Source organism: Panulirus ornatus, chromosome 61 (genome assembly GCF_036320965.1).
Source record: "Panulirus ornatus isolate Po-2019 chromosome 61, ASM3632096v1, whole genome shotgun sequence".
NCBI lineage: Eukaryota > Metazoa > Arthropoda > Malacostraca > Decapoda > Palinuridae > Panulirus > Panulirus ornatus.
Genome location: NC_092284.1, coordinates 2,182,137 through 2,207,000, shown reverse-complemented (window position 1 = coordinate 2,207,000; position 24,864 = coordinate 2,182,137). Strand labels below are relative to the sequence as shown.

Genomic DNA, 24,864 nt, shown 5'->3' with positions numbered 1-24,864 from the left:
TTATAGTGAAAAAGAGGTAAAGTAAGATAGGTTGCTTAATACGAGACATCTTTGGCAGGGGTTATGTGATCTTGGTGAGGATGCCAGATTAAGCAGGAGCACCTGAGAGAAGCATGTGGCTGCTGAGTGTATGTGGAGCTCCTTGTGGAGGTGGGTGTAGCATGTATCACAGCTCCTGGAGTGCTGAGGCAGCTGCTGGTTTGTGCTTGGGTTGCATGAGTGCTGTGGGCATGGCAGTAAGTCCCTTGTTGTTACAGCTGCTGCTCACGAGGAGCAGAAGGGATATCCCACACGAATTCTTCCGAAGGTGGACACTGGAGGTGAGGCACTACAATGAAACCTTCTAGGAAGACGGAACATCAGGAATCATGCTGGGACTTCTAATGACGATTCAGGTGCCCAAAGGGTGGCATAAGTTTGGTGTTACATCGCCAAGACTTCAGGTGCTGGAGTGGTACACTTCTTGTCAAGACCTAGTCCATTGCCTGACTGCCTCCTGTGGTGATTACTAGGTATGTAAGAGGTAAGAAGGTTAAATAGTTTAAGCCAAATGTCACAAGCTCCAACCTCTTTCCATGATGGTGGGATGAAAGGGGTTGTTCTTATGGATACGGTCAGGCCATCTATAATTACAATGGCACATTTTGATCTGCCACAGTCGAACACTGAGTATGGATGTAATGGGTAGATTTCACAGGTGTTGCCATAGGTTGAGCCAGCAAACACACGTGTCTGGGGATTATTAAATCAGGGAAGGTCACCCACTATGATCTGCCACCAAGTTAGGCCATTATCAGTAAGGTAACACTTTGTGGAGCGACAGTGGGTTGGTGCATACCCATAAGAGTAGAAGCCAGTGAAAACTTTCATTTACGTATGATTGAAGTTAGAATAGTCCCTGTTGATTTATGTCTTAGTTTGCATTCTAATCGAAGGTGACATTTGGCACTGCAGTCGGGGGGGAATGAGAAAAAAGACTGATATTTGGCTGAATGTATAGAGTATTTTTGGCTACATTTTATCATCCTGCCTCTCTTGCAAGGAGGTTTCTATATCTTAGAAGTTTAAAGATGAGGCTACCGTCATGTTTCCTAAAATCCCTTAATTATGATGGTACTACCTTTAAGCAAGACGGTACGACCCTTTAGTTTGATGGCTGGGCATAAGCATTACGGACAATTCACAAAGAACAGACCATCGTTGTGTATGGGAGGTTCCGTCTTGAAAAATATATTGCCATTGTGTTTAAAGATCATACCATCATCATTAACGACCCGACGTGAACAAGGGGCGTACCATTGCGCTTGTTATCGCAATTTACGCAGGCTGTTTCCTAGTAAACTGAGGCCGACTTTGCTGAAAACGCAGAAGAAATTGCATAATGTTCTTGTAATTTATCGCATAGGGAAAGAATAACCAGATATTGGTTGGCGTTTGGGAAAGCCATCAGCCATCACGTGATAAGGGTTTCTTATCATGCAATATCATGGTCTTTCCTATTTGTGTTCAGAAACAACTATTCAGTCATCATAGCTACACTTGCATCATGTAATGCAATACGTTTACAACATGACCCCGGATATGATATAAAAATAACTTTAACATGTACAAAACGTAGTGCAATACTGTGTCCGAATGGCTCAACTTTGAACCATAAGAAAACTTTAAGAAACATTTGCATGATATTTCCAGCATATTATCTAATATAACTTATTTCTATACTAAATGAGATTTTAACTGTTTGTTCTTTAGTGTTTTATATAATATATGGTGTAGGAGAGGGAAATGACGTAAGTAAAGTCGTAGTATTGTATTCGGATGAGGGAAGGAACGTAAACAAACCACCAGCACGGCAGCACAGCCCACAGAAACGTTCTAGCCTCATATTCTCCTCCTAGAGTAGGTAAGTTGACGGCAGTTAGCGCTGTTCCTCACATCGTAACAGTTAGGACAAGTGGGAGTTCATTATGGTTGGAATTATGAAGGAGAGGAACGAGCGAAGGCGGGGTAGCTCACTTCTCTGGCCCTCCCGGCCATGGCGTCAGACTGGCTATGGAAGTCGGCTATTTTCTCGTCCGTTTACCTTGTATGTGTCCGTGTCACCGGTATATTATGGTGAGTAGTGAGGCAGATGTGTGGCTGGCATTGTGACATATCATGCCAAAACGCCGTTTATATTCCAGAAATGTGTTTGTGTACGCTGATATATATTACTCTCTCTCTCTCTCTCTCTCTCTCTCATATGATATAGGGAATCACGCATGACACACATCATTGTCACTGCTGCTATCATTACCATCACTGTGTCTGCCAATGAAATCACTTATCGTTGTTTAACACTGTTTTCACCCACCCCAGTCCAACTCTGCCATCATCTCTACCACGTCACTTTCATCACTATTAGCTTTTCCACCATCATCTTATTATTATTACCGTTCCCTTCACTACTGCTATCGTTATTTCCACTTTTATTAATCGTTATTATTCCTCCCTCTATGTGGTCCAACTGGTGCCACCATTAATACTACCACCGTTGCCAACACCATAATTTCCATCACCATAATCACCATTCGTCATTTTCTATGTCATTGACACCCCCTCCACTGTGCTACCTATCTTCATGATCAACATTAATGTAAATTAACTTAGTCATGCAGCGACTTGGCTCGCACAGTATTCTCCCAATTTAGCTCCTCGTTATGCAGTGGTGGTAAGTAAAGTGTAAGTTTATTTATGGTGTGAATTATTATTTCATATTTGAACAAAGGTAACTGTGGTCAAGGTGTAACCATGAGGAATTGGAGTCCAGTAATACTAATGGAGACTTTGGTCTCGTATAACAAATCATTTCAGCGTGAAAAGTGAAAACTTTAGAAATGCATTGTGTTTGCGGGAGTCCATATTTCACTTTATCATGCTAGGTATTTTTTGAAGTTGTTTGTGAATGATTTTCAGTCTATGTGTAGTTGGTCCACCACCATGGAATAGTGAACGAAGGAATGACAGAATATTGAATAAATATGAAATGTAAAATACTGCTGTCATTATTCTTGTTGATAAAACTTAATACACCAGAGATAGATAATAATGAGAATTTGATGTAGGTGGTCATCTTGTATATATGCTTATTGCAAAACATAGTAAACTAAGTGGTCTTTAGACTACGGAATGATCTTTAGGTTTCACATATGTATCATATATATGTAAGTTTTCAGATCATTGCTTTTGAAATCTGAATACACTTATCAGGAGTAATGGAAAATTGCTTTTGAGCTCCTATACTGTTGATAAGTTGTGAACATCTTGGTTCATGAAGTTTAAAGGGAATGCCTGGTTGACAGTTGGACGAACCTGGCACCATGGCATGGTTGTGGTGGCGATACTGCTGCTGTTGCTGGAGATACCAAGTGCCACAGGAGGATGAAGCTGCAATCTGTTCCACCACAACGTCCACAGCCTCGCAGTCAAGCCTTGGTTATCACCAGTTCCCTGCTGTATTACTAACTCATGGGCTTTTGGCTGGAATTTAAATAAAGTGCTTTACGAGTAAATAATCTTTAATTTCTGCGTCTTCAGCAGCTTTACTTGCCACGTATTTACACTACTACCCAGTTATGCTGCAATCGTTTGTAATGGTAATACTTTATGACATTCAAGAGAAATTATGTGATTGGATTTTATGCAATTTGAAAATGAATGTACAGAACAGTCTCACTATTTCACATTCCAGTTTAAGGTTGGGATATTTTGCGGTGATGATGGCACAAAATTTGTACAGTATTTTGATCTGACAATAAAGAAAAATGAATGGACAAAGGTATGGTGATTGAACTACTGAATTATTTGGGCTCAATTGTTTTGTATGTAGATTTAGGTGGGAAGTAGCACAGACAGAATTGTTTCATGGTTGAACAAGAGCCGTTGGGAATTTTGTGATGCCATTTTTTTTATCACCTACACTCTCTGCTGGGCTTTGTATACATAGTATGGCAAAGCTTGAAATTTGGTTATACTTGAAAAAGGGAAACGAGTAAAGGAGTTAATAGTGGTGTGTGGTGCATATAAAACGAAAGTATTGGGTAACCCAAACCAACATTTTCTTATGACACCAGCAAAACTCTAAAGGTGATGTATGATTGGAGATTTAAGTACATTTGTGATGGCTAGTAGGGGATGGGGTGTGGGGATGAAATTGCCATTATTTTGCTAAATTCACTGGTTTTTGTAGTGGACCCAGCCAGAAGTATTGTGTCATGGTGAGACTGCACTGTTACTGTAATGGTGACATTATAGAGAAAAATTAATTCGGAAATACGTGTCATTAGAAAATCCGTAATTATCACCTTTTGAGTAAAGAAAAAATTTTGTTTATCTCGTAATTAGTGAATCACATGTAAGCATGATGGCCCACATCCTTGTGGTTGTGGTATATCAGGGCAGCAGTGTTCCTAAACTTTCACCACACTTCTTTAAAACATTGTAATTTCTTAAGACTGCCAGTAAAATGATACTAGCTGTAGATTGGGTTGCCTTTATCAGTATAAGAAAAAACATTACACAGGTCATGAATGCTGGTATATAAATTGTGGAAGAAAGGTTATGAGGCATAATACAAAGAGTAGATGAGGTTGTGGTACAAAAAATGAATGATAGGTCTCATGGTGATGAAAAGCCATATTGTATATTATCAGAATGTTGAGAATGGATAGTGAGTTGAGGATGGTAAAAGTAGAAACGTGAATGGTAGGCTATGATGGAAACTCATATATGTAGGAGATATAAGGATTACCTGAAAATTGCCTGCAGTATATTAGATCATTTTGACTGGAATATTTACACGTGGTCCAGAGGTGGGGTAGACAAAGAGTTTAGTACCACGAGGTAATGAAGATAAGGTAGAATTTATTATAGTGCTTAAAGTGAACCAGGTATTTGGAGAAGAGTTCTTGTACTTTTGTGTAGTAATTGTATGAACTTGGAATGATGGTAACAGGTCAATTTACTTGATGCTTTTATAAGAGGAGTGTTAAAAGACAGAGTTGTGATGGGGGAAAGTGAAAACTATGAAGATTCTGATGTTTATTTCCAGACAGTTAAAGGCTCAGTATGCATTGAATTGAGAGAGGAAGCTAGTTTTCTGAAGGGGTGCAATTGTGTGAGTAAAACATTTCCTATTATTAGTGTAGAAGAAAAAAATGCTAGGAAAATGAAATGGTATGCGTGCAACATTTACTATGTTGCAGGTAGATTATGATCAGAGTAGACAAGAGAGGATGTGCAATATGATAAAAGTGTAAGAGGGTAGGAAAAGTGTTGGAGGCAGTGAAGAGCTTGTCATCGAAGAGCAGGACTTGTTTTACGGCACGAGGAGAGTTAAATAAGTGGGATAGGTTTAAGGTTGGTGTGATACAGGATTATGTGCCCACATGACAATTCAGCATTACAGTAGATGGACATTGGAAGTCAGACTGTGATATGTGGATGTATATATATATATATTGGATCCAGGTAAAGTGATGAATAGTAATAGTACTGTAGAAGTTTTAAGAAATTACAGTGTTTACCCATTTGTATGGCTTTGTTGACCTTTAGATTTCATTTTTCTTTTCTGTTGAATAGTGACCTTTAAACTTTTGTAGTATTGAGGAATGTAAGGGATTAGTTTTTTGTTTTGTCCATGTCTGCACAAAATGCCAGTGTTCCTCACAAACATGCTTCACCTGTCTGATGAAAATTGCTTTGTAGATTCCTTAGTTTTAGACCTCCTTCATAGTGCTGTGCTTGAAATTTGTTTTTGTTGCCAAAGATTATTCTCTCTTGTCATTAAATTGAGAAATGTCATCTGCATGAATGAAGAATATACAAAGATTTTGGAATATTAATCTACAAGTGACTCTCAGCTGAAACTGCATATTATCGTCCTACTTAATATTAGGGCAATTACCCATACTTTCAATTAACTTGTGAGTGCACGCATATATGAGTTCTGTTCAGACACCAAGGAAAACCCTAACTTTAAGTGGTTGATCCTGTAAGTACAAGGCAAAAGAATACTTTGTACTAGAAATGGTGCAATATCATACTCAGAAAAATTGGTCACCAGGCTATAAGTTTTCATCAAGCCTTCCTTTTATTTTGAAGCTTGCTGATACTATTATAACTGTGAGCAGTACTATATGCAGTTGATAAAGAGTTACTTGTAGTAAATTCCTGCCTGCCACTACCTAGAATTTGTGGTTGATGGAACAATACTTTTTCATTGCTGTAATTAGAAGTATTAGCTTAATTCATAAAAATTTGGAAATGTATTTAAGCAACATACCTCTCACTATGTCCATCCTTTTAACAGTTTATGGTGAAGTGGAAGTCGTGTTGTGACAGTTCAAATAACAATGTCATTCCCTTGAGTAGTCTAAAGTTAGTATCAGTTCATGTGATAGTCAGTCTGTATAGCAGTGAAACATCCATTCAAATCATATGAAGTAATTGAATTTCTAGTATATTTCATTTCACTAGTGAAATTCACAGTCAGTCATTTACATAATGAAATTTTGATGTATTACGTGATACAGATGAATAACCTCATATTATATGTCATAGGTAATGCTATAGTCCACTGTATAGGAAGTAAATTGATGAGTGCCTATGACAAAATTTGACATGGGTTTTATAATTAAGATTATGGTGCTGATATGAACTGTAAATCATCTTCCCATGTATTCCCTATGTGTCGTGAAAGGTGACTAAAAGGGGAGGGAATGGGAGGCTGGAAATCCTCCCCTCCCATTTCTAATTTTCCAAAAGAGGGAACAGAGAAGGAAGCCAAGCAAGGATATTACCTCTAAGGCTCAGTCCTCTGTTCTTGGCGCTACCTTGCTGATGTGGGAAATGGCATGTTTGTATGAAAAAAGTATGAATATATATTATTATTATTTTGCTTTGTCGCTGTCTCCCGCGTTCACGAGGTAGCGCAAGGAAACAGATGAAAGAAATGGCCCAACCCACCCCCATACACATGTATATGCATACACGTCCACACACGCAAATATACATACCCATACATCTCAATGTACACATATATATACACACAGACATATACATATATACACATGCACACAATTCACACTGTCTGCCTTTATTCATTCCCATCGGCACCTCGCCACACATGGAATAACATCCCCCTCCCCCCTCATGTGTGCGAGGTAGCGCTAGGAAAAGACAACAAAGGCCCCGTTCGTTCACACTCAGTCTCTAGCTGTGATGCAATAATGCCTGAAAGTTCTGTGGGGCCTGGATGTGGAAAGGGAGCTGTGTTTTCAGTGCATTATTACATGACAGCTCGAGACTGAGTGTGAATGAATGGGGCCTTTGTTGTCTTTTCCTAGTGCTACCTCACACACATGAGGGGGGAGGGGGTTGTTATTCCATGTGTGGCAGGGTGGCGATGGGAATGAATAAGGGCAGATAGTATGAATTATGTACATGTGTATATATGCATATGTCTGTGTGTGTATATATATGTATACGTTGAGATGTATAGGTATGTATATTTGCGTGTGTGGACATGTATGTATATACACGTGTATGTGGGTGGGTTGGGCCATTCTTTCGTCTGTTTCCTTGCGCTACCTCGCTAACGCGGGAGACAGCGACAAAGCAAAATAAATAAATGAAAATAATATTTTCTTTTTCATGCTATTCGCCATTTCCCACATTAGCAAGGTAGCGTTAAGAACAGAAGACAGCCTTTGAGGGAATATCCTTACCTGGCCCCCTTCTCTGTTCTTGGAAAAGTAAAAAGATTTGTATAGATATGTATTAGAGGTAGAGATGAGAGGACATTTAATTTATTACAGGGTGTAAGGAAATTTTGAAGTAGCATTGCTACATTTCTACTCAGGCATAAAGATAGTGTACATTATGTGAAAATATTATGGTGTGTATTTTTGAAAGAGAATTTACCTGAAAGTTAGAGAAAGAGAAAATAGAGTTATAGAGTATTGAATTAGTGGTGCCTGTGGGTATTCGTGGTTATAACCAAACTTTTGAGTGGCCTACATTGTTTTCTAATGTGGCAAGGCAGTTATTATTGTTTGAATTGAAGTAGAAATAGAATGTAGATATATATATAGTTTCTGATATTCTTTAATGTAGATTTGTATTGCTAAGTGTAAAGCATTCTTATTTTTTACATTTTCCTTTGGATTAAAGACATATTTGGTGGTTTCAGGTAGTGCCTCGTCTCAAAATTCTGCAGCCATGGGACAGACAGCAAGCCGAATAAATGACTTTTTTCAGCGTAAGCGCACGCCAGCTACACTGCCTCCTGAAGATGGTAACCATGCTAGTACCACACAGCCAGTGGTTGACCTTGTCAACACCTCAGAGACAGTCAGTACCTTCATCCCTTCACACGCTAGTAGTCTTCCGAAATTTCCTCTGGCAACCCCGCGCAGTCCCCTCCGGCGAAGCACAAGGCCTCTGACTCCATCCGAAGGCTCACCGGGAAAGCCTCCATCAAAACGACTGAAGGAAGATGTACAGTACTTGGATTTTCCTGTCTTAATGGAGGAAGAAACAATCCGCTATGTCCAGAATAGTAAGGTGAGTGTGGACATGTTGGTTCCTTTTTAAGACTGCTGTAGAATTGATAAGAGTTGATTAATTTTCAGTCTCGTATGCTATTGTACCTTATCATATTCTGTCATAAATGCCCAAATTGTACTTGTTCCATAACCATACAAGAGTAAGAGGCATAGAAATAAGTAGATTACTCACACACCTAGTCCCAACTATCTTGTGCTTCACAGTCTCATCATTCCCTGAAACTACTGCATATGAAAGTGTGATGTTGATTACACTTGAATCACCCATGGGGGATTGAGTCAGTGTATTTGACCGATTACCTCTGTACTCTATGCCTCACAGGTGATGCTGATCATGAAAGGTGTACCAGGCTCTGGTAAAACATTCATAACAAGAAAGATCAAGGAAGTATATGAGGATGCTGTTCTATGTTCAGCTGATTTTTACTTCATGCAAAATGGAGAGTAAGTAGTTTATTCCTATTTTGTTTCCTGTAAGAAAATGGATGAATGTGTTTCTAATTATCCATTTGTTCTGTATTAGAAGGTAGTTCTAGACTCGTGGGGCCCCATCCCCTAAACTCTCTCTTTTATCATTTAACTTTTAAAACTGATGTATGCTGTCATACATGATTGAATCACGTGTTTACCAAATGGCATTCTAGCTATGTCTCTTCGTTGTATATCAGCTGACTTATATTTCTTTCTTGTATCTCCCCTGATGATGTGATTATCACACGAAAGTGCACTTGGGAACTCATCATGTTTCATTTTCCCCGTGGACTCTTGGGAATATACTTGATCACATGCAGAATTGGGATCCTTTCCAACACACACACACACAGTTTTTTTATTATCCTTTATCGCTGTCTCCTGCGTTAGCGAGGTAGCGCAAGGAAACAGAAGAAAGAATGGCTTAACCCACCCACATACACATGTATATACATACACGTCCACACATGCACATTTACATACCTATACATCTCAACGTATACATGTATATACACACACAGACATATACATAAATTCACATGTACATAATTCTTACTGTCTGCCCTTGTTCATTCCCGTTGCCACCCCGCCACACATGAAATGACGAGCCCCTCTCCCGGCATGTGTGCAAGGTACTGCTAGGAAAAGACATCAAAGGCCACATTCGTTCATTTTTGCAATAGGCCGCTGCACTCATATACTCTTCCTCCCTTCCTTCCTCCCTCCATACCCATGGATGTAACAACTGCTGCCTCCCCTTCTCCCACATTCATCAGTTCTTCAAAATACTCTTTCCATCATCCTTTCACTTCCCCCTTTCAAAAGGATTCTATTCAGTTTATTAATGTATGTCAACACTCGGAGGCATGTGTGGGATAGAATGAATTAGATCAATGTATTAATTAGGTTGTGTGTGACATACTGTTTGTGGGCTCATTTGGGGCATATGAAGCAGTCGTGTTAAACAAAGGGATGGTCTGTGGTGTTTGGCTGTGAATGGTGGAATATGGTGTCACTACAGTGTATTGTGCATGATAACTAGTGTGGATGTGAGCAGATGGGGTTGTTGTTCTTTTGTTCTTAATGTTCCCATGCTAATGAGGGAGAGGCAGTTGTGTATGAAAAAAATCAGACAATTAATTTGTTTGCCTGATAAAGAATAGTACAAGTTAAAGTATCATCCACATTGCATTTGGATGTCTGTTTAATTGATATTACATTTTGTATTACTGAAAAATGCATTTTCTGAATTATATTTTTGAATCACTACACTCCCTGAAAGAAGATTAAATGCACTGTGGCTCAGACATTATCACCAAAGGCTAGAAATACTACTGGAGTAAGACATCATTTGATAAAGGAAATGGAAGAAGATGTTGGCAGTCTAGATAGGAAAACAAATGCGATGACAGATGCCTCTAAGCTCAAGTTTGATCAGTGTAAATGCTCCATATGTAAATTGGCTCTACAGAATTGTGGTCTTTACCCTTTTTTGTTTCATGATGAGAGTGGAAAGATAGCGAATTTTGGGAGATGTAGGGAATGCACCCCACTGTTTCCCTTGTACTATTAGGTCTTCCATGCTCAGATTCATTTTAAACACATTTTCTCCTAATTTATAACCCTTGCATAAGAGGAGGGGCTTTTACTTGCTATTCATGCCGTCACATGCTCTGCAGATAAAGGTTAAGTGACACAGTATTGAACTGTGGATTACCAATGGTTACCGAACATACAGCAAGGTAATGTGAGGTTACACCTTTTGATGTGACATCCTTCTTGTCAGCATTTGTTTCTTCTTCACTGGGGTAACTTGTTGAGGTGATGCAGTACATTAGGAAGTAATAGGCGTTGTTGCAGAGCTTACACTACTGAGTGAGTGAGTTTAGAAGGATAAATAAAGTCTTTCCACCTTATGCATACTTAGTTGCAAAAAGTCATATACTTGATTTTTAATTACAAGTTTTGGTGTTTGTGTTTCCATATTGCTTCTGTTCATGTTATGAATTTTCATTGTTCATGCATTACTTTCTACATTCATGGATTTTTTAATTTTTCTTCTAATCTTTTATCCATCATACAGGTACCATTTTGAAGCAGCAAAGCTTAAGGATGCACATGAGTCTTGCCAAGAGACAGCTTGTAGAGCTGCAGAGGAGAATTGTCATGTTATTGTCATTGACAATACTAATGTACGCAATTGGGAAATGAAGTTTTATCTTAACTTAGCCAGGGAATATTGTTATATCCCCCTGGTGTTGGAGCCTCAGACGCCATGGGCCATGAATTCCAGGGAACTTGCTCGGAGAAATTCACATAATCTTTCTGAGGAAATTGTAGCTCAGAAGGTAAGAGAAAGGTATCTTCCAGATATTTCTTTAGCTTAATAAAGCATTGTGTGTTTGATCTTCCACTTAGATTTCATCTTTTTTCATACCTGGTTGCTGCTCTCTTCCATAGCGAAGTATTGCTAGCAATAGAAGACATTATTAGTTGGTATTTAGATTACTTGGAGTTTGAAAAACAAATTTATATTTACCGATTCTTTCATAACTTTTGCGTAACAGGCATTCCCAGAAAGAGTCTTGGATCTGGAATTACCAAGGAAACTTTTATGCAGAGGATGAAGTAGAATTGAATTTTTGTAGTTTTTGTTTCTTTTTCTTCAGTGAGGTATGACAAAAATTTTGTAGATTACCTTTTGAAATGAAAGGAAGTGGGTGAATGTGCAGGAAGTGGAATACCTGAGGATGGCATGTGGTATGAGGTATGCTGATCATGTGAGAAATGAAAGTTTCACAAAGCGAGGTTGTACTGAGTGTCGCCAGGTTGAGAGATCTAAAGTGAGGGTGTTAAAAAGGTATGGGCATTTAGGGAGGATTATTCTCATCTTTTCCCTAATAGACACTAATCTTTCCTTCTATATTATTTATTCTCAGTACTTTAGCCCCATTTCCCACCCTGTAAACTCACCTGATCCCCTATAGTTCTAACCTCTACCACAGATGAATTTATTTTCACCCCTTGCAACATTCCTATGACTGACAGGTTGTGGTTAACAAAACCTTTCCTGGGTCATTGACACAACTTTTTTAAGCTGATATTTTGTACCTGGCTGGGGGAAATGTGCTGTTAGCAAGTTGCTTTTAGAAGGTGGTGTTAAGACTCACTCTTTATACTGACCATATTTTCATGACTCTTCCCAGCTTCAGCATGCTCACAGGCATCTTTCAAGGATGGCTGATTGATAGTATTTGTCTATTATAGTAACACCATTTCCTGTTCCATGTTGTGGATCAGGTGCTTAATTACTTATACATTGATATATGCAGAGCTTGTTGTTCGTCAGTAGTAAGGACATTTGTTCCAAGGGATAAATTAGAAGGTAAGGGAAAAGGAGGAATAGAAGAATATAAATTATTAGGAAATGAAATACAGGGGAAGTAGAGAGCAGGTGGGCTCTGACCTTAGCACAGACGATGTTAACCCATAATGAGTTATTTTTGTGTATGTATGTACATACTGGTGAATGCTTAGATGCTGTGTTTAATGACCTGATGACAGGAGTTGAAAAGAGTAATATCATTATGTTTCTGTGTAGATCAAGAACTATCAGCCAATACAACCTGTATACTATGGATGGTTTCTGAATGAAGTGGACTCCACGAAGATTTGGACGATGGGACAAGAGTGGTTAAAAGAGGTCATGAAAGTAGATGACTTTATTCAAGACTTCTTTCAGAACACGCACCTCTTCAATACAGAAGGTATGTTTCAGTATAGTGTCATGGTTAACTGGTATTTCTCACCTTTATGAACTAAAAGGTGGATGATACTTGTTTTTGAAACAGTTGGTCACTGAACACCTTTGAATATGATGGTGCTAGAGCCTAGGGAACAGTATTCGAAACACTGTGGAAGAATTTTGGTGGCTAGTTTGCCTTCAGTAGAACAAAAAATGAATTGCTATTCTATTTTGTTCCTAGCACTGAAAGCTTGTTATTACATGCAATATCCTTTCCATGTAATTTTGCTTTTGACTGTATGAGCAGTGTTAAATATCAGAAATCTTGTAGAGCTGTTGGAACACTTGCTGAACTGTTATTACATTCATGAAGCTTTTATGATATCCTTGCTTTTTGCTCAGTACCCATATAGAATAGACTTTGTCCTGTAAATTTTTCCATCTACCTACATATCAATAGTTCATTCCAGTCATTGAGGTGGATTGGTACACAATCACCAGCATCACTTGTTTCCCCCCCCCCCTTTTTTTTTTTTTAAACATCATGTTAAGTCTTTTCAACTGGATGGCCTTTTTTGGGAGGGATACTATTCCATGATTAGAATCTGTCCAACTGTCTGTATCTCTGATGCCCATTCCCTGTGTGAACTCCCATCAAGGGGGTGGCCACGGCAAAAGAGTTTTTACTTGTCCCTGTTCTCGTATGTCTCCTTGCATACCCCATTCCAAAAAAAAATTTCCCCATTTCTGTTCCTGTTCCTCCTGGTGACAAACAAGATTCCTGTCTTTGTTATAGCTTTTTTTTTTTAATATATAGCATGTGCTTTGTTTCTTCTTTTGTATAGGGAGATTGTTTTTCTGGAACTTATCATATATCTAGTTAAGCTGTAAGGATTACACTGTGCATGAAAAGTCACATTTAGCAGCTCTGTGTCATTAGAACAGTCTCATCAAGTAATTCACTCCAAATGATTCCATGATTTCCCTACCATCGAAAGTACCTATCCTTGGAGCTACAAGGAGTTCCTGGGTAGCACCGGGATCCTTTCGTAGAAAAGCGGTCAGGGCATAATTATAAATGAATTAAACATTTGAGGACAAAGTGTGATATCAACCACTATTTCTGTTTCAGAAATTCTCAACTACTTTTCAATGGATTCCTTTGTTGATGGAGGCAATGTTCTTCATGCTACAGCAAAATTTACTGGGAGAGGTAAAATGGAAGGTGCAGTGGAATATATTGGTAGCTCTTTTGTCAAAGGTGCCATAGGCAGGTGCTTTAAGCTTCACATTATTGGTTTTGTAATCACACCTAGAACATTTGGAGCAAGACTTAGATTATTTGGGGATCAGTTGGAACTGTGGGGTAATGATGATTATGAAGACCCTCCTGCATATGTTACGCAGTGGGCTACTCCAGTAAAATATGATAGAGAGCCAGAAAAAGAACAGGAGGAAATTCTTGATAATATGCAGCATGATGGTGAGCAAACCTCTCTTGAAAATGAAGAAAAAGTTGCTGATGCTTGTCACCCAAGTGTTACAGTAATTGATGCAGAACTGAAAGAAGATAGATTTCATCCAACGTGGGGTAGAGGAAGTCGAGCTCACCTAACTCTTGGATGTGCTCCTGGTGTGAAGCCTGTAAACACAGGCTTTGATTTAATGAACGTTGTTAGATGTGAGCAGAGGGTACAGGATGAGGTGTGGTTAACTGAGTCTGAATTATGTGAACAGAAAGTAGAAACATATCTTATTAATGGAGGTGTTTTAAGAACGTATGGTGAAGGCATGTGGGTTTTGTACCCAGAAAAAGAAATTGTTGTTACTTCCATGTTTTCAGCATGTTATTAAAGAGTACTGTGTGCATGGTGCTAGCATAATTTATACTGACAGCACCTGTTTGATATCTGAAATGAACATATAAGGAGAGAAATTTTTTAATAATTTTTTATTTTCATACAAATGTTTGAGAAATGTGTCATGTCAGTTGAGAGTTTCTCTGTGGACTTTGTTTTAGCATGAACCAAAGAAACGTCCTGTTCTCTGGCCAGTCTGCAGCGTATCAGATGCCATTCTACCAAAGTATTACACATATGAACCATGGACTGTGATATTTTCCTCAAGCTGTCATTCTCTTTTAATATTTCTCATATTTTTTTTTTTTTACCTTATGAATATCTCGCTCAAGCCATGGTACATTTTATGGCAGTTGAACTTTAGTTGAGCTAAACTAAAATCTTATTATTATTCTGAATTTGAAAAAAGACATGTATTTGTCTTATCATGGTCTTTCTTCAAGTTTTCTGTGTGCATGTAGGAATTATATATTTTCTACTGTAACTTTTACCTTTGGTGAGAATTTTGTTGAAGATGGTATTTTTTCTTGAGTGGTATGATGAATTTTTTTCTTTAGAAACATTTCAAAAAATTTCAGTAATCCGAGTTTTTGTGTGTGTCATTACTTCCAGTGCCTCTGCTATTGTGTCCTCTCATTGCTCATATAAGTAACCACCGACTCACATGCTGTTCATCATTACCCATTAGATAAGAAAGGGGTTATGCCAGCTGTAGACATGTTAGCTGCTGATGTAGGTAGCAGGTTGCTTGTTTAGGGACATTGAAAACCCCCATTCATATCATGCACCTTCACTTGGAGATGCTGATGCTCACATAACTTTTTTTGAGTTAACTTGGCAGTAGCTATTTTATGTATATCCTCTCGACATTTGATGATGCTCAACTGTCATGAAATTATTGTAAGTGATAACTTTAAGTTTTAGGAAACTTTTTAGATTTAATGGATATTTTATGTGGTGATTTTATACAGACATATCTGAAAATGTCTCAAGCTTGCTTTTGTAAATATTTGAGAAGCAGTTTCACTACACTGACTTTCAAGTGAGTAATTTACTTCAGTTTTTTTATATGTAAATATTGTGTCCTCTTTTAACATTTGTAAATAAACTAAGTAAATGTGACTCTTCAGTGAAGATGTTGTAGGCCCAAAGGAGGAGGCCATGTCTAAAGGCTGCATGGTTGCTAGACCTAAAACGCATACGGCAAGAATAATTGGTAAAACCAAGAGTTGAAAAAGTTCTCAATTACGTTATGTATGATTCAAGGTATTTATGCTCTCACTGATGTCCATTGTATTGTGAGCACAGTACAACCAATACTGTTAAACCTATATACTTTGAGATTATGTATAAATACTTGCACCGTGATTTTGTGATATGATTGGAGTAGGGTATTTATATGAGTAATTCAGTACATGCAATTTACTGATTCTCTGAATATTTTTGTAATGGAAGCAAGGTTGTATTCTGAAGACAGTTTTACCTTGTTTAATCCGTTTTGTTAATATGGCACTCTTGTTTTTGTAATGTCTTGAGAGGCAAGGGGGGCATCACGAATAGTGAACCCTTTCCTTGTTGCAACGCTTTTACTATTTCTTCTGTGCCTTTATTTAGATTGATAACATATTAGTATGTTTATCATGGACAAGAGATAATTATTCCCATATTGGGATATATTCAAAGGTCTCACCAGGTCCTGTTGGATTGGCTTAGTCACATCTGGTTACCTTTGGGAATGGGGCTGTGCACTTGCCTCTCTTGCAGGCCTTGATATTATGTTCACCTTGCATTGCTTTCAAAGCTTTCCTATGTCCTTAGTCATGTGGGGCTAGAATGTGAAATTAGTCAACCAAACCCTAGTCACAAGGAATCCTCCATGTGTCCATGTGTCAGCCTCATTATAGCTGTCATGTGTTTCCAGTAACACCACTTGGAATATTTCCTGTCCATAGGCATTTTGAGTAGATCTTTATTCTCTGTTAAGCTGTCTTGTAAGAATTGCAGTAGATTCCTGGGAATGGGAGCCTTTGGTGTGTTGATCGTACCTTAGTATGATAGCCGACTGCTGCCACAATCTTGTTTCTTTCTTCTTCCTGATGGTGGATACATGATAGTGCAAACACTGTAACGTGCACAGGTATATAGCTTTTGGTCAGTTTGTATTTACATATCATCATATCCACCAACCTATTCTTTCATTTGGCTCATTTACCCTTGAGCCAGTTTAATGACTGGTATTCTTTCTCAAAATGTATATTTCATACTTTAGTATCATTAGTCAGTTTATATGTAACTGTTACTTCATAGATAGTGTTGCTCTCTCACTGGTATTAAAATTCCATTTTGCAGCAGTCAGTCTGTTAGTGACTTTGGGTATTGGCTTGCATCAAAGCTCCTCCTCTTGCATAACAACATGCAACCTTAGAAGGCAAAAACTCTTCACTAAAATCAAGGTGTGCAGTTACTTTTCTGTGATCGAATTTTCTTTTAAGATATAGAATGCTTGTTTAGTCTCCTCATTCCACATTATTGATGTCTTTTGTCACTTATTTATAGCGACTGACATGACTTGAGCTAAAAGCATGTCTCAGTCATCATCATATATAGTGTTTGTAGACCTGGCTCAAAAGGTAGAAAGGTTATATGAGGAGAGAAAGATGAAACAAAGAAAGAGCATTCCACAGATATGCTGTTCAAAGAAAATGTACAATGCTCAATCCTTGTATGGTTGGTCTTCACGTGGAGATCAGCCTCTTCTTGATTCTAAGCACTTGGCTACTTGCACAAATCCTATTAATGTATAGTAATAATTTGCCGTGCCTAGAAAGGAATGTTACTTCTTCAGAATTTCTGGTTGTGGGGATGACCATATTGTACTCATTTTCCCACCTTGGGTATTATCATTACCTCAGAAATTACATGTCAGACAGTTTTGTGCTTTGAAACCCCTCTTGAGATGGTACCGTGGTAGAACTGTCTCTCACAGTTTGCAGAATGTTACAGAGTCCCCATAACTAGTGAACTCCAGTGCTACTTCCTAGCCTTAATGCTTCACTTTTAATAGGCCACTGGCAGAGGACAACTCTTAGCGCAGTGTTTCCAGAGGGTCAGTTATCCTATCTTCCTGTATTATCACTTACAAAAAGGAAGAATAGGAGGAGAGGCAAAGCATGGATTTTTCATCAAATCTTAAGTTTCTAATGCTACCTTGCTGAGGTAGAAAAGGAAAAAAATAATCAATTTCCCATTAGTAAAGGCATTCTAATCAGTTTTGCTTTTACTTTCATGTGGATGTTCATTCATTGTAGCAGATTTTAGCTTTCTTAACACAAAGGCCATATGCTATATGGAGAGAACATGGATGGTCAAAGAATTATTATGGACAACTGAAGCAGTTTACTTCAGTTTTTTGACTGGTGGTTTTAACTTGATGTTGATTATGTGTGAAAATGCAGGGTAGTGTGAGTGTTGATTCTCAAAGACATGTTAGAAGATACATATTTATCTGAATGAGGATGTTTTGATGTTTTTTCTTTGGTATGTATTTTTTTCCCCACAAGGCTCAGCCATTGTCTGTGGTTAACAGTACCCTAGTCTGATCTTTGTGTGGGTTAAGTGGCTGCAGTCCAGTAGCACTCTGTAGGAATTCATGAGTTAGTTTAATATTTCTTATATCCAGGTATAATCATTCATGGCAAATGGGACTTTATATATTCTAAATTATATGAAAGGTGTACTTCAATTTTTTTCCCAGTTTCTTGATTGTATTTAGTACTTGTGTTGCTCACTTCAAAGCATCGGACTCTTCCCATTTACCCTAAGAGTGATTTCTTAAATCTTTTCACAATTTTGACTGTCTGACAATGTACCAAGAGTTAATGTGTAAGAAATTATCCACATGGGATGTGTTAAGTGTAATCAAGGAATGATGATCTCAAGGGATTGTTGATGCTGTATTGTTGATGTGCTTTAAGTTTCAGTGTAGCAGCTACACAGATTTGATTTGTACCTGATCTATATGTTGTATAGAGTGACAGAGAAGGATAGAAGATAGGGTACATGTATATAGTGTAGAAAACAAAGTAATAGGGCTGAGTCATTGTCATTACCCTTACTATTTTATGTTAGCTATTGTAACTTCAAGGATTTTTGTTTGACATTTCATGTACATATGTAATGATATACATTTTATACTATGAAAGTATGATTTGTCGATTTTTTCCCATAAAAGTTGCTAAATATATGTTGATTATTGGATGTAGTGAAATCATTTAACTATACCAGTTGTGCACATCTCAACAATAGATGTTGATGTTACTGTACTTGGCATAATACTCAACCAAATTTGCAGGTAGGCCCCATATAACATTGCCCATGAGCAGTTTCACTAAAATTCATGAAGATCTGTTCATGAGCTGCAAAAGTTGCGACATTGAAAGTTGTGATTTATAGGTGTAAGCCTGCAGTAAAAGATAAAGATTGCTATTTTTTATGTCATGGAAAATATGTCAAAATTAAAAGTAAGCAGTGGTGTGAATGGTGGGATTTAAATATGTGTTGAATATGACATTCAAGGAGACTTACTTGACTTGAAATTGAATTAGTGATTGTGAACTGTGTTTGCCATTAAAGTACTTTGATGATGTTATCGGCAGTTAGGTGGTGAAAGCGCAATGTTCTATTCATAATGGATTAAGGTGTTGAAGCCATGTGTTTGTATTTGTGTGTTCGTTTACTCACTCTGTGGTAGCATTGTGAGAAAAATATTCATGTAATCAAATACAGTTACATATCTCATTTAGTGAAGTTCCTTTAAGGAAAATGTAAAGGAAAAAAAAAATATGTGGATTTGTACCCCCCCCCACACGCACACACACACACACACACACACACACACACACACACACACACACACACACACCTGCTAATGTCTCTAGATTTACATCTATAGACATTGCTTTGATTGTGCATCTGGCAGCGGTGTGATGGTCATCCGGATGGTCATTCGAGGTCTACACTAAATTTTGCTGGTAAGGTTTGATTGTCTGTAGTTAAATGCATTTTGACAGTCTGTAACTGAATAATTAATGTCCATTTGATTAAAGATAAGGTTAGGGTATCTTCTGCATTGGGAAATGAGAGCATGGGCTCAGGAATGAGATGGAAGACTTTGTTCATTGTGTGGTTACATTTTGAAGGAAAAATTTTTTTCACTATATTTTGAAGGAGTTATGAAAGAAGACATAATTGTATTGTAATGGCATAGGGCTGGTGTAGTGGGCAGTGTAAATAGGTGAGAGGATCATTGTTACGAGTGTTCATAATCTATTCCCAGTGACATGTGAGGACTGTATGAAAGATGTGTATACTGTCAGACGTCCTTAATAAAGGACTTTGACGTAATGATGAACGGCTTAGGGTGTGAAGGTCTCAGGAGACATTCACAGAAAATAAATTAACTGATCCAGGGCTGCATCGATAGTAGCTTTGAAATTTGAGTGATTATCTTCTGCTGCTAGTTTAATGTATAGAGAATACAATAACATTTGTGGAAGTTGATTTTGAGCATTTTGTTTTATAGAACAAAATGGTGATAGTGGTAAAGTTCCAGTTTAGGGGTACCACAAAAACAGGTTAAGGATTTGGATGAAAATCATAAATTGTAGAGGAGTCCTTTAATTCCAGCATGGTTTCTAGATGCTTCCGAGCAGCTGCTTATGTGTGGGAAATAACAGGACAGCAAGGGCACTTACAGCCATGTGAAGGAGCCAGAGAAGGTGTTACACGGTGATGAGCTGCATATAATGTCTTAGACATGACATAGTGGTACCATCATGCTTGGACAACAGTATGTCTTATGTGCTTTTATCTGATGATGTGAACTTAATTTGATTATATTCTGCCTTTTGAAACAGTAACGGAAGTCTTGGCAGCTGGTGTTGCAGCAACTTCTAGTAGAGTTGTGGGGATCGCCTTGAAGAACCAGGACCACTTTTACCTACAGATGCAGCTGTTGCTGGACTTTTGCTACCCCTTGAACAACGATCGTCTTCACCTCTGGTTACAGTACGTGCTGCATAGTAATGTTTATTGTGAACTTGTCTGTTTTCTTTTTTAAACACAATGCAGTATCATTAGTTGAGAAAGTTGAGTTCATTCTTGTCAAGGAGCCTTGTAAAATGGATAATGGGTTATGTAGTTCAAAAAAAGTGTGAATCAAGTATGAAAGGAAAAAGTTGGGAGGTAATTTGAATCAAATCAGTATTATCAAGTTCTGTATTTGAGAGACAGGTTAGCTGAGATGTGAATTTGAATGGAGAAAACTTAGAGGAAGCAAAGATTAGATACCTTGGAGTGGACTTGGCAGAAAATGGAAGCATTTAAGTTGCGGTGGGTCATAAAATGGTTGAGGAAGCAAATGTTTTAAGAGAATTGAGGCATATGTGGAAAGAGAGGTCACTATTTGGGGGAGGGGCATGTTTGAAGGTATAGTAGTCCTGACAGTGTTATGTGGTTGCAAGTTGTCGGCACTAGATGAGACTGTACGGAAGAGGTTGAATGTGTTACAAATGACCTGTTTGAGGACTATGTAGTGTAAGGAGTATTGACTAGTAAGAAATAATAATGCAAGAGAGAGGCATGGTAATAAGAGAGAGCTCAGGAGGATGCATTGATTTGGTTTGAATGTATGGAGAGGTTGATAGAAGTGTTGTGGACAAAGAAATGGGAAGGGGAAGATTGACTTGGAGATGGAAGGATGGAGTGAAAAGGTTTTGAGTGCTTAGGGCCTGAATGTGTAGGAGGATGTAAGGTGTACATGGGATAGACTGAATTGGAGCAGTGTGGTATCTTGGGGGTAATGTGCTGCAAGTGACTGAACCAGGGGTTAAGGAAAAGAGATGAAACCATGGAAAGGTCTGTGGGGTTTTGGTTGTGAATTGGAGGCTGTGGTTTTGGTGCATTACACATGACAGCTAGAGAATGGACGTGAGCAAATGAGGCTACTTTTCATCTGTTCCTGGCTCCACCTTGCAAATGTGGGAAGTGGTGAACAGGTATGAAAAATAATATATATGAAACAGGTTGAAAGACTGTTAATGATTTGAATACAGGTTCTGTCTTCTTGAGTTAATGTTGAAATTACTTTTTCATGGCCAACACTGTCCTCTCTGGCAGAAACCTTTTCTTTGTCTCAAAGTCAAGTTGTGTTAATGTTGGTGTATTTCCCCTCTTTGTTGTTTCCCTCAATTACTATACTGCTGTTTTTGTATCTATCTTTATCTTTGATGCCTGTTCCCGTTGGGAACTCCCTCGATGGGATGGCCACGGCAAAAGTCTTAATAATTTTTTAACTCTAGTGCCACTTCTTTGCCTTCAGTGCCTCGCCCTTAACAGGCCACTGAAAGAGGACTAAGTTTAGCGACATGTTTTCATGTATGCCAAATGAAAGCAAGGTTTAATGACATCACAATCTTGTTAGGGTGCCATATTAGTCTCATTTTTAGGGAGGACCTTCCTCTTTTCTCTCAGTCAGAGTTTGTTTCGGTATGTGGTTTTTTATTATTTCACTTTGTGTCTAACTCTGTTATCATGCATCCTATTTCCATTTACGTAGGGTAGATCAGGTGTCAGCCAGGTGCATTAAATTTGTAGCCTTATTTAACTGGTAGAGGGCTGGGATGCTCAGTGCTCTGGGATATTTTTACTCCCAAGCTATGCTGTTTCTTTGTGACAGCTCATTTACGTATGCTGTCAGCTCACTTTCTGTAGCATATGCATTCTCCAGTTTATAGCTGGAACATTTTGTGCTTACATAGTATGAAATTCAAAAACATTTATACGTTAATAGGTTAAAGAAAGTAGGTTTTAAACTTCATGTGTGTATATTGTCACACAAGTGAGGTGGTTGGGACAGAGATGGGTAAAACGAAGACTGTCTTGTGTCAGACAAGGCTGTTATAAGGTACAAAGCAAAGTCTTGGTAATATTTTATGCAACTTTGACCTGTGTGCTCCCCGTGTACTTTGTTGTGGAAAAATAGTTTTTAATCTGAAGCATAGGTAATGTTGCTTAAAGTCTGAACATCAAGCACTGTGCTCGTAACAGCCTTGTTTGAACACTGAGATTCTTTGTTCTGGTAACCAGTAGCTGCACTCCCAACCACATGTAATACTCACAACACTATGACATTGCACTTCTTGCCAAAAATAATACAAACGTAAGTCTATAATTGTACTTGCACCCCAGTGACACAAGTTACCTTCTGCATTAAGACATTATAGTGCTTTAGAGTTATACTTTAAACAAGAGAAAAATATTCATTCTGTTACAGAAATAGACAGTCTACTCTTCTAATAGCCACATATGTATAACTCTAAAGCACTAAAATTCATGCAGAATAGCAGCTTTATTATGATCACATTGGAAACACCATTCTAAATAACAGTAAAAGCAGTAACGTGTTATCCAAGTGTGATATACATCATTGGTCCACAATCTTAACATCATCACCAGCCTTATTTTCAAATCATAAGACATCAGAATAACACTTCGTCCTTATAAATATTATCTTTGTACATTTATACATGACTAACAAGGCAGCATTAGAAAGATGGCATTTCATATACAGTGCATAAATTCTGTATCGTATCACGACCTGTTAACCATCATACAATAAAAGGAAAAAGAACATTTGAAAGAGGGAGGTCATCTGTATTCAGTACATAGAAAATAGCTCATAGAGGTAACTTAGAATAATGCAAACAATAACCACGATTACAATGCCGTTACTGGAAATAATCTGTATGGAAATGTCATACTATCTGTGACTGCTAGGCATAAAAAAATGGTTCTTATAACCTGTTCATTAATACTGTAGCATACATTTGTCTCGATATTCAGCCTCCAAAATTCGTAGTGGCAAACTTTGTACGCAAAATTTTTTCCTTGTAAAGATTCGCTGAAAATCCGCTTGTAGGTCTATAGGATTCACTTTTAGGTTTAATGGCAGCAACCTTTAACCTATAATTTCTGGCCATACCAGACATCTGGAGCTCATGAGCAATCCATCCCAGCCCCTCATGCCAATCATGAATATCTGTTTATAGTGCCGAAATCAGTATCATGTTATCTTGGAGAGCAAGAAAAGTGGGTATGTTTGAAGGAATAGTAGTTCCAACAATGTTATATGGTTGCGAGGCGTGGGCTATGGATAGAGTTGTGCGCAGGAGGATGGATGTGCTGGAAATGAGATGTTTGAGGACAATATGTGGTGTGAGGTGGTTTGATCGAGTAAGTAACGTAAGGGTAAGAGAGATGTGTGGAAATAAAAAGAGCGTGGTTGAGAGAGCAGAAGAGGGTGTTTTGAAATGGTTTGGGCACATGGAGAGAATGAGTGAGGAAAGATTGACCATGAGGATATATGTGTCAGAGGTGGAGGGAACGAGGAGAAGTGGGAGACCAAATTGGAGGTGGAAAGATGGAGTGAAAAAGATTTTGAGTGATCGGGGCCTGAACATGCAGGAGGGTGAAAGGCGTGCAAGGAATAGAGTGAATTAGAAGGATGTGGTATACCGAGGTTGACGTGCTGTCAATGGATTGAACCAGGGCATGTGAAGCGTCTGGGGTAAACCATGGAAAGTTCTGTGGGGCCTGGATGTGGAAAGGAAGCTGTGGTTTCGGTGCATTATACATGACAGCTATAGACTGAGTGTGAACAAATGTGGCCTTTGTTGTCTTTTCCTAGCACTACCTTACGCACATGCGGGGGGAGGGGGTTGTCATTTCATGTGTGGTGGGGTGATGATCGGAATGAATAAGGGCAGACAGTATGAATTATGTACATGTGATATATGTATATGTATGTATACGTTGAGATGTATAGGTATGTATATGTGCGTGTGTGGACATGTATGTATATACATGTGTGTGTGGGTGGCTTTGGCCATTCTTTTGTCTGTTTCCTTGTGCTACCTCGCTAACGCAGGAGACAGCGACAAAGTATAATAAATAAATAAATAAATAAATGAAAAACATTATTATATTTTTTGTTTATTGTACTTTGTCACTGTCTCCCATGTTAGCGAGGTAGCACAAGGAAACAGACAAAAGAATGGCCTAATCCTCCCACAAACACATGTGTATACATAAATGTCCACACATGCACATATACATACCTATACAT

The 24,864-nt window shown here is 38.3% G+C and overlaps 1 protein-coding gene across 7 annotated transcripts; it reads left to right on the top strand.

Annotated features, from left to right (window-relative positions):
- The first annotated feature begins 372 nt into the window (after positions 1 to 372).
- Positions 373 to 18,938, top strand: LOC139767445 (2',3'-cyclic-nucleotide 3'-phosphodiesterase-like). Of its 7 annotated transcripts, none has more exons than XM_071696830.1 (7): positions 373 to 512; positions 3,342 to 3,474; positions 8,231 to 8,604; positions 8,929 to 9,050; positions 11,161 to 11,425; positions 12,679 to 12,844; positions 13,955 to 18,938. In XM_071696830.1, exons 2-7 carry the CDS (start codon positions 3,360 to 3,362, stop codon positions 14,674 to 14,676), a joined length of 1,764 nt encoding a protein of 587 aa, XP_071552931.1. In that variant the 5' UTR covers positions 373 to 512; positions 3,342 to 3,359; the 3' UTR covers positions 14,677 to 18,938. The 7 variants fall into 7 exon arrangements, with proteins under 7 accessions (XP_071552931.1, XP_071552932.1, XP_071552930.1 ...); XM_071696831.1 differs by having other exon boundaries at positions 399 to 523; XM_071696829.1 differs by lacking the exon at positions 373 to 512 and adding an exon at positions 1,764 to 1,903.
- Positions 18,939 to 24,864: the final 5,926 nt, after the last annotated feature.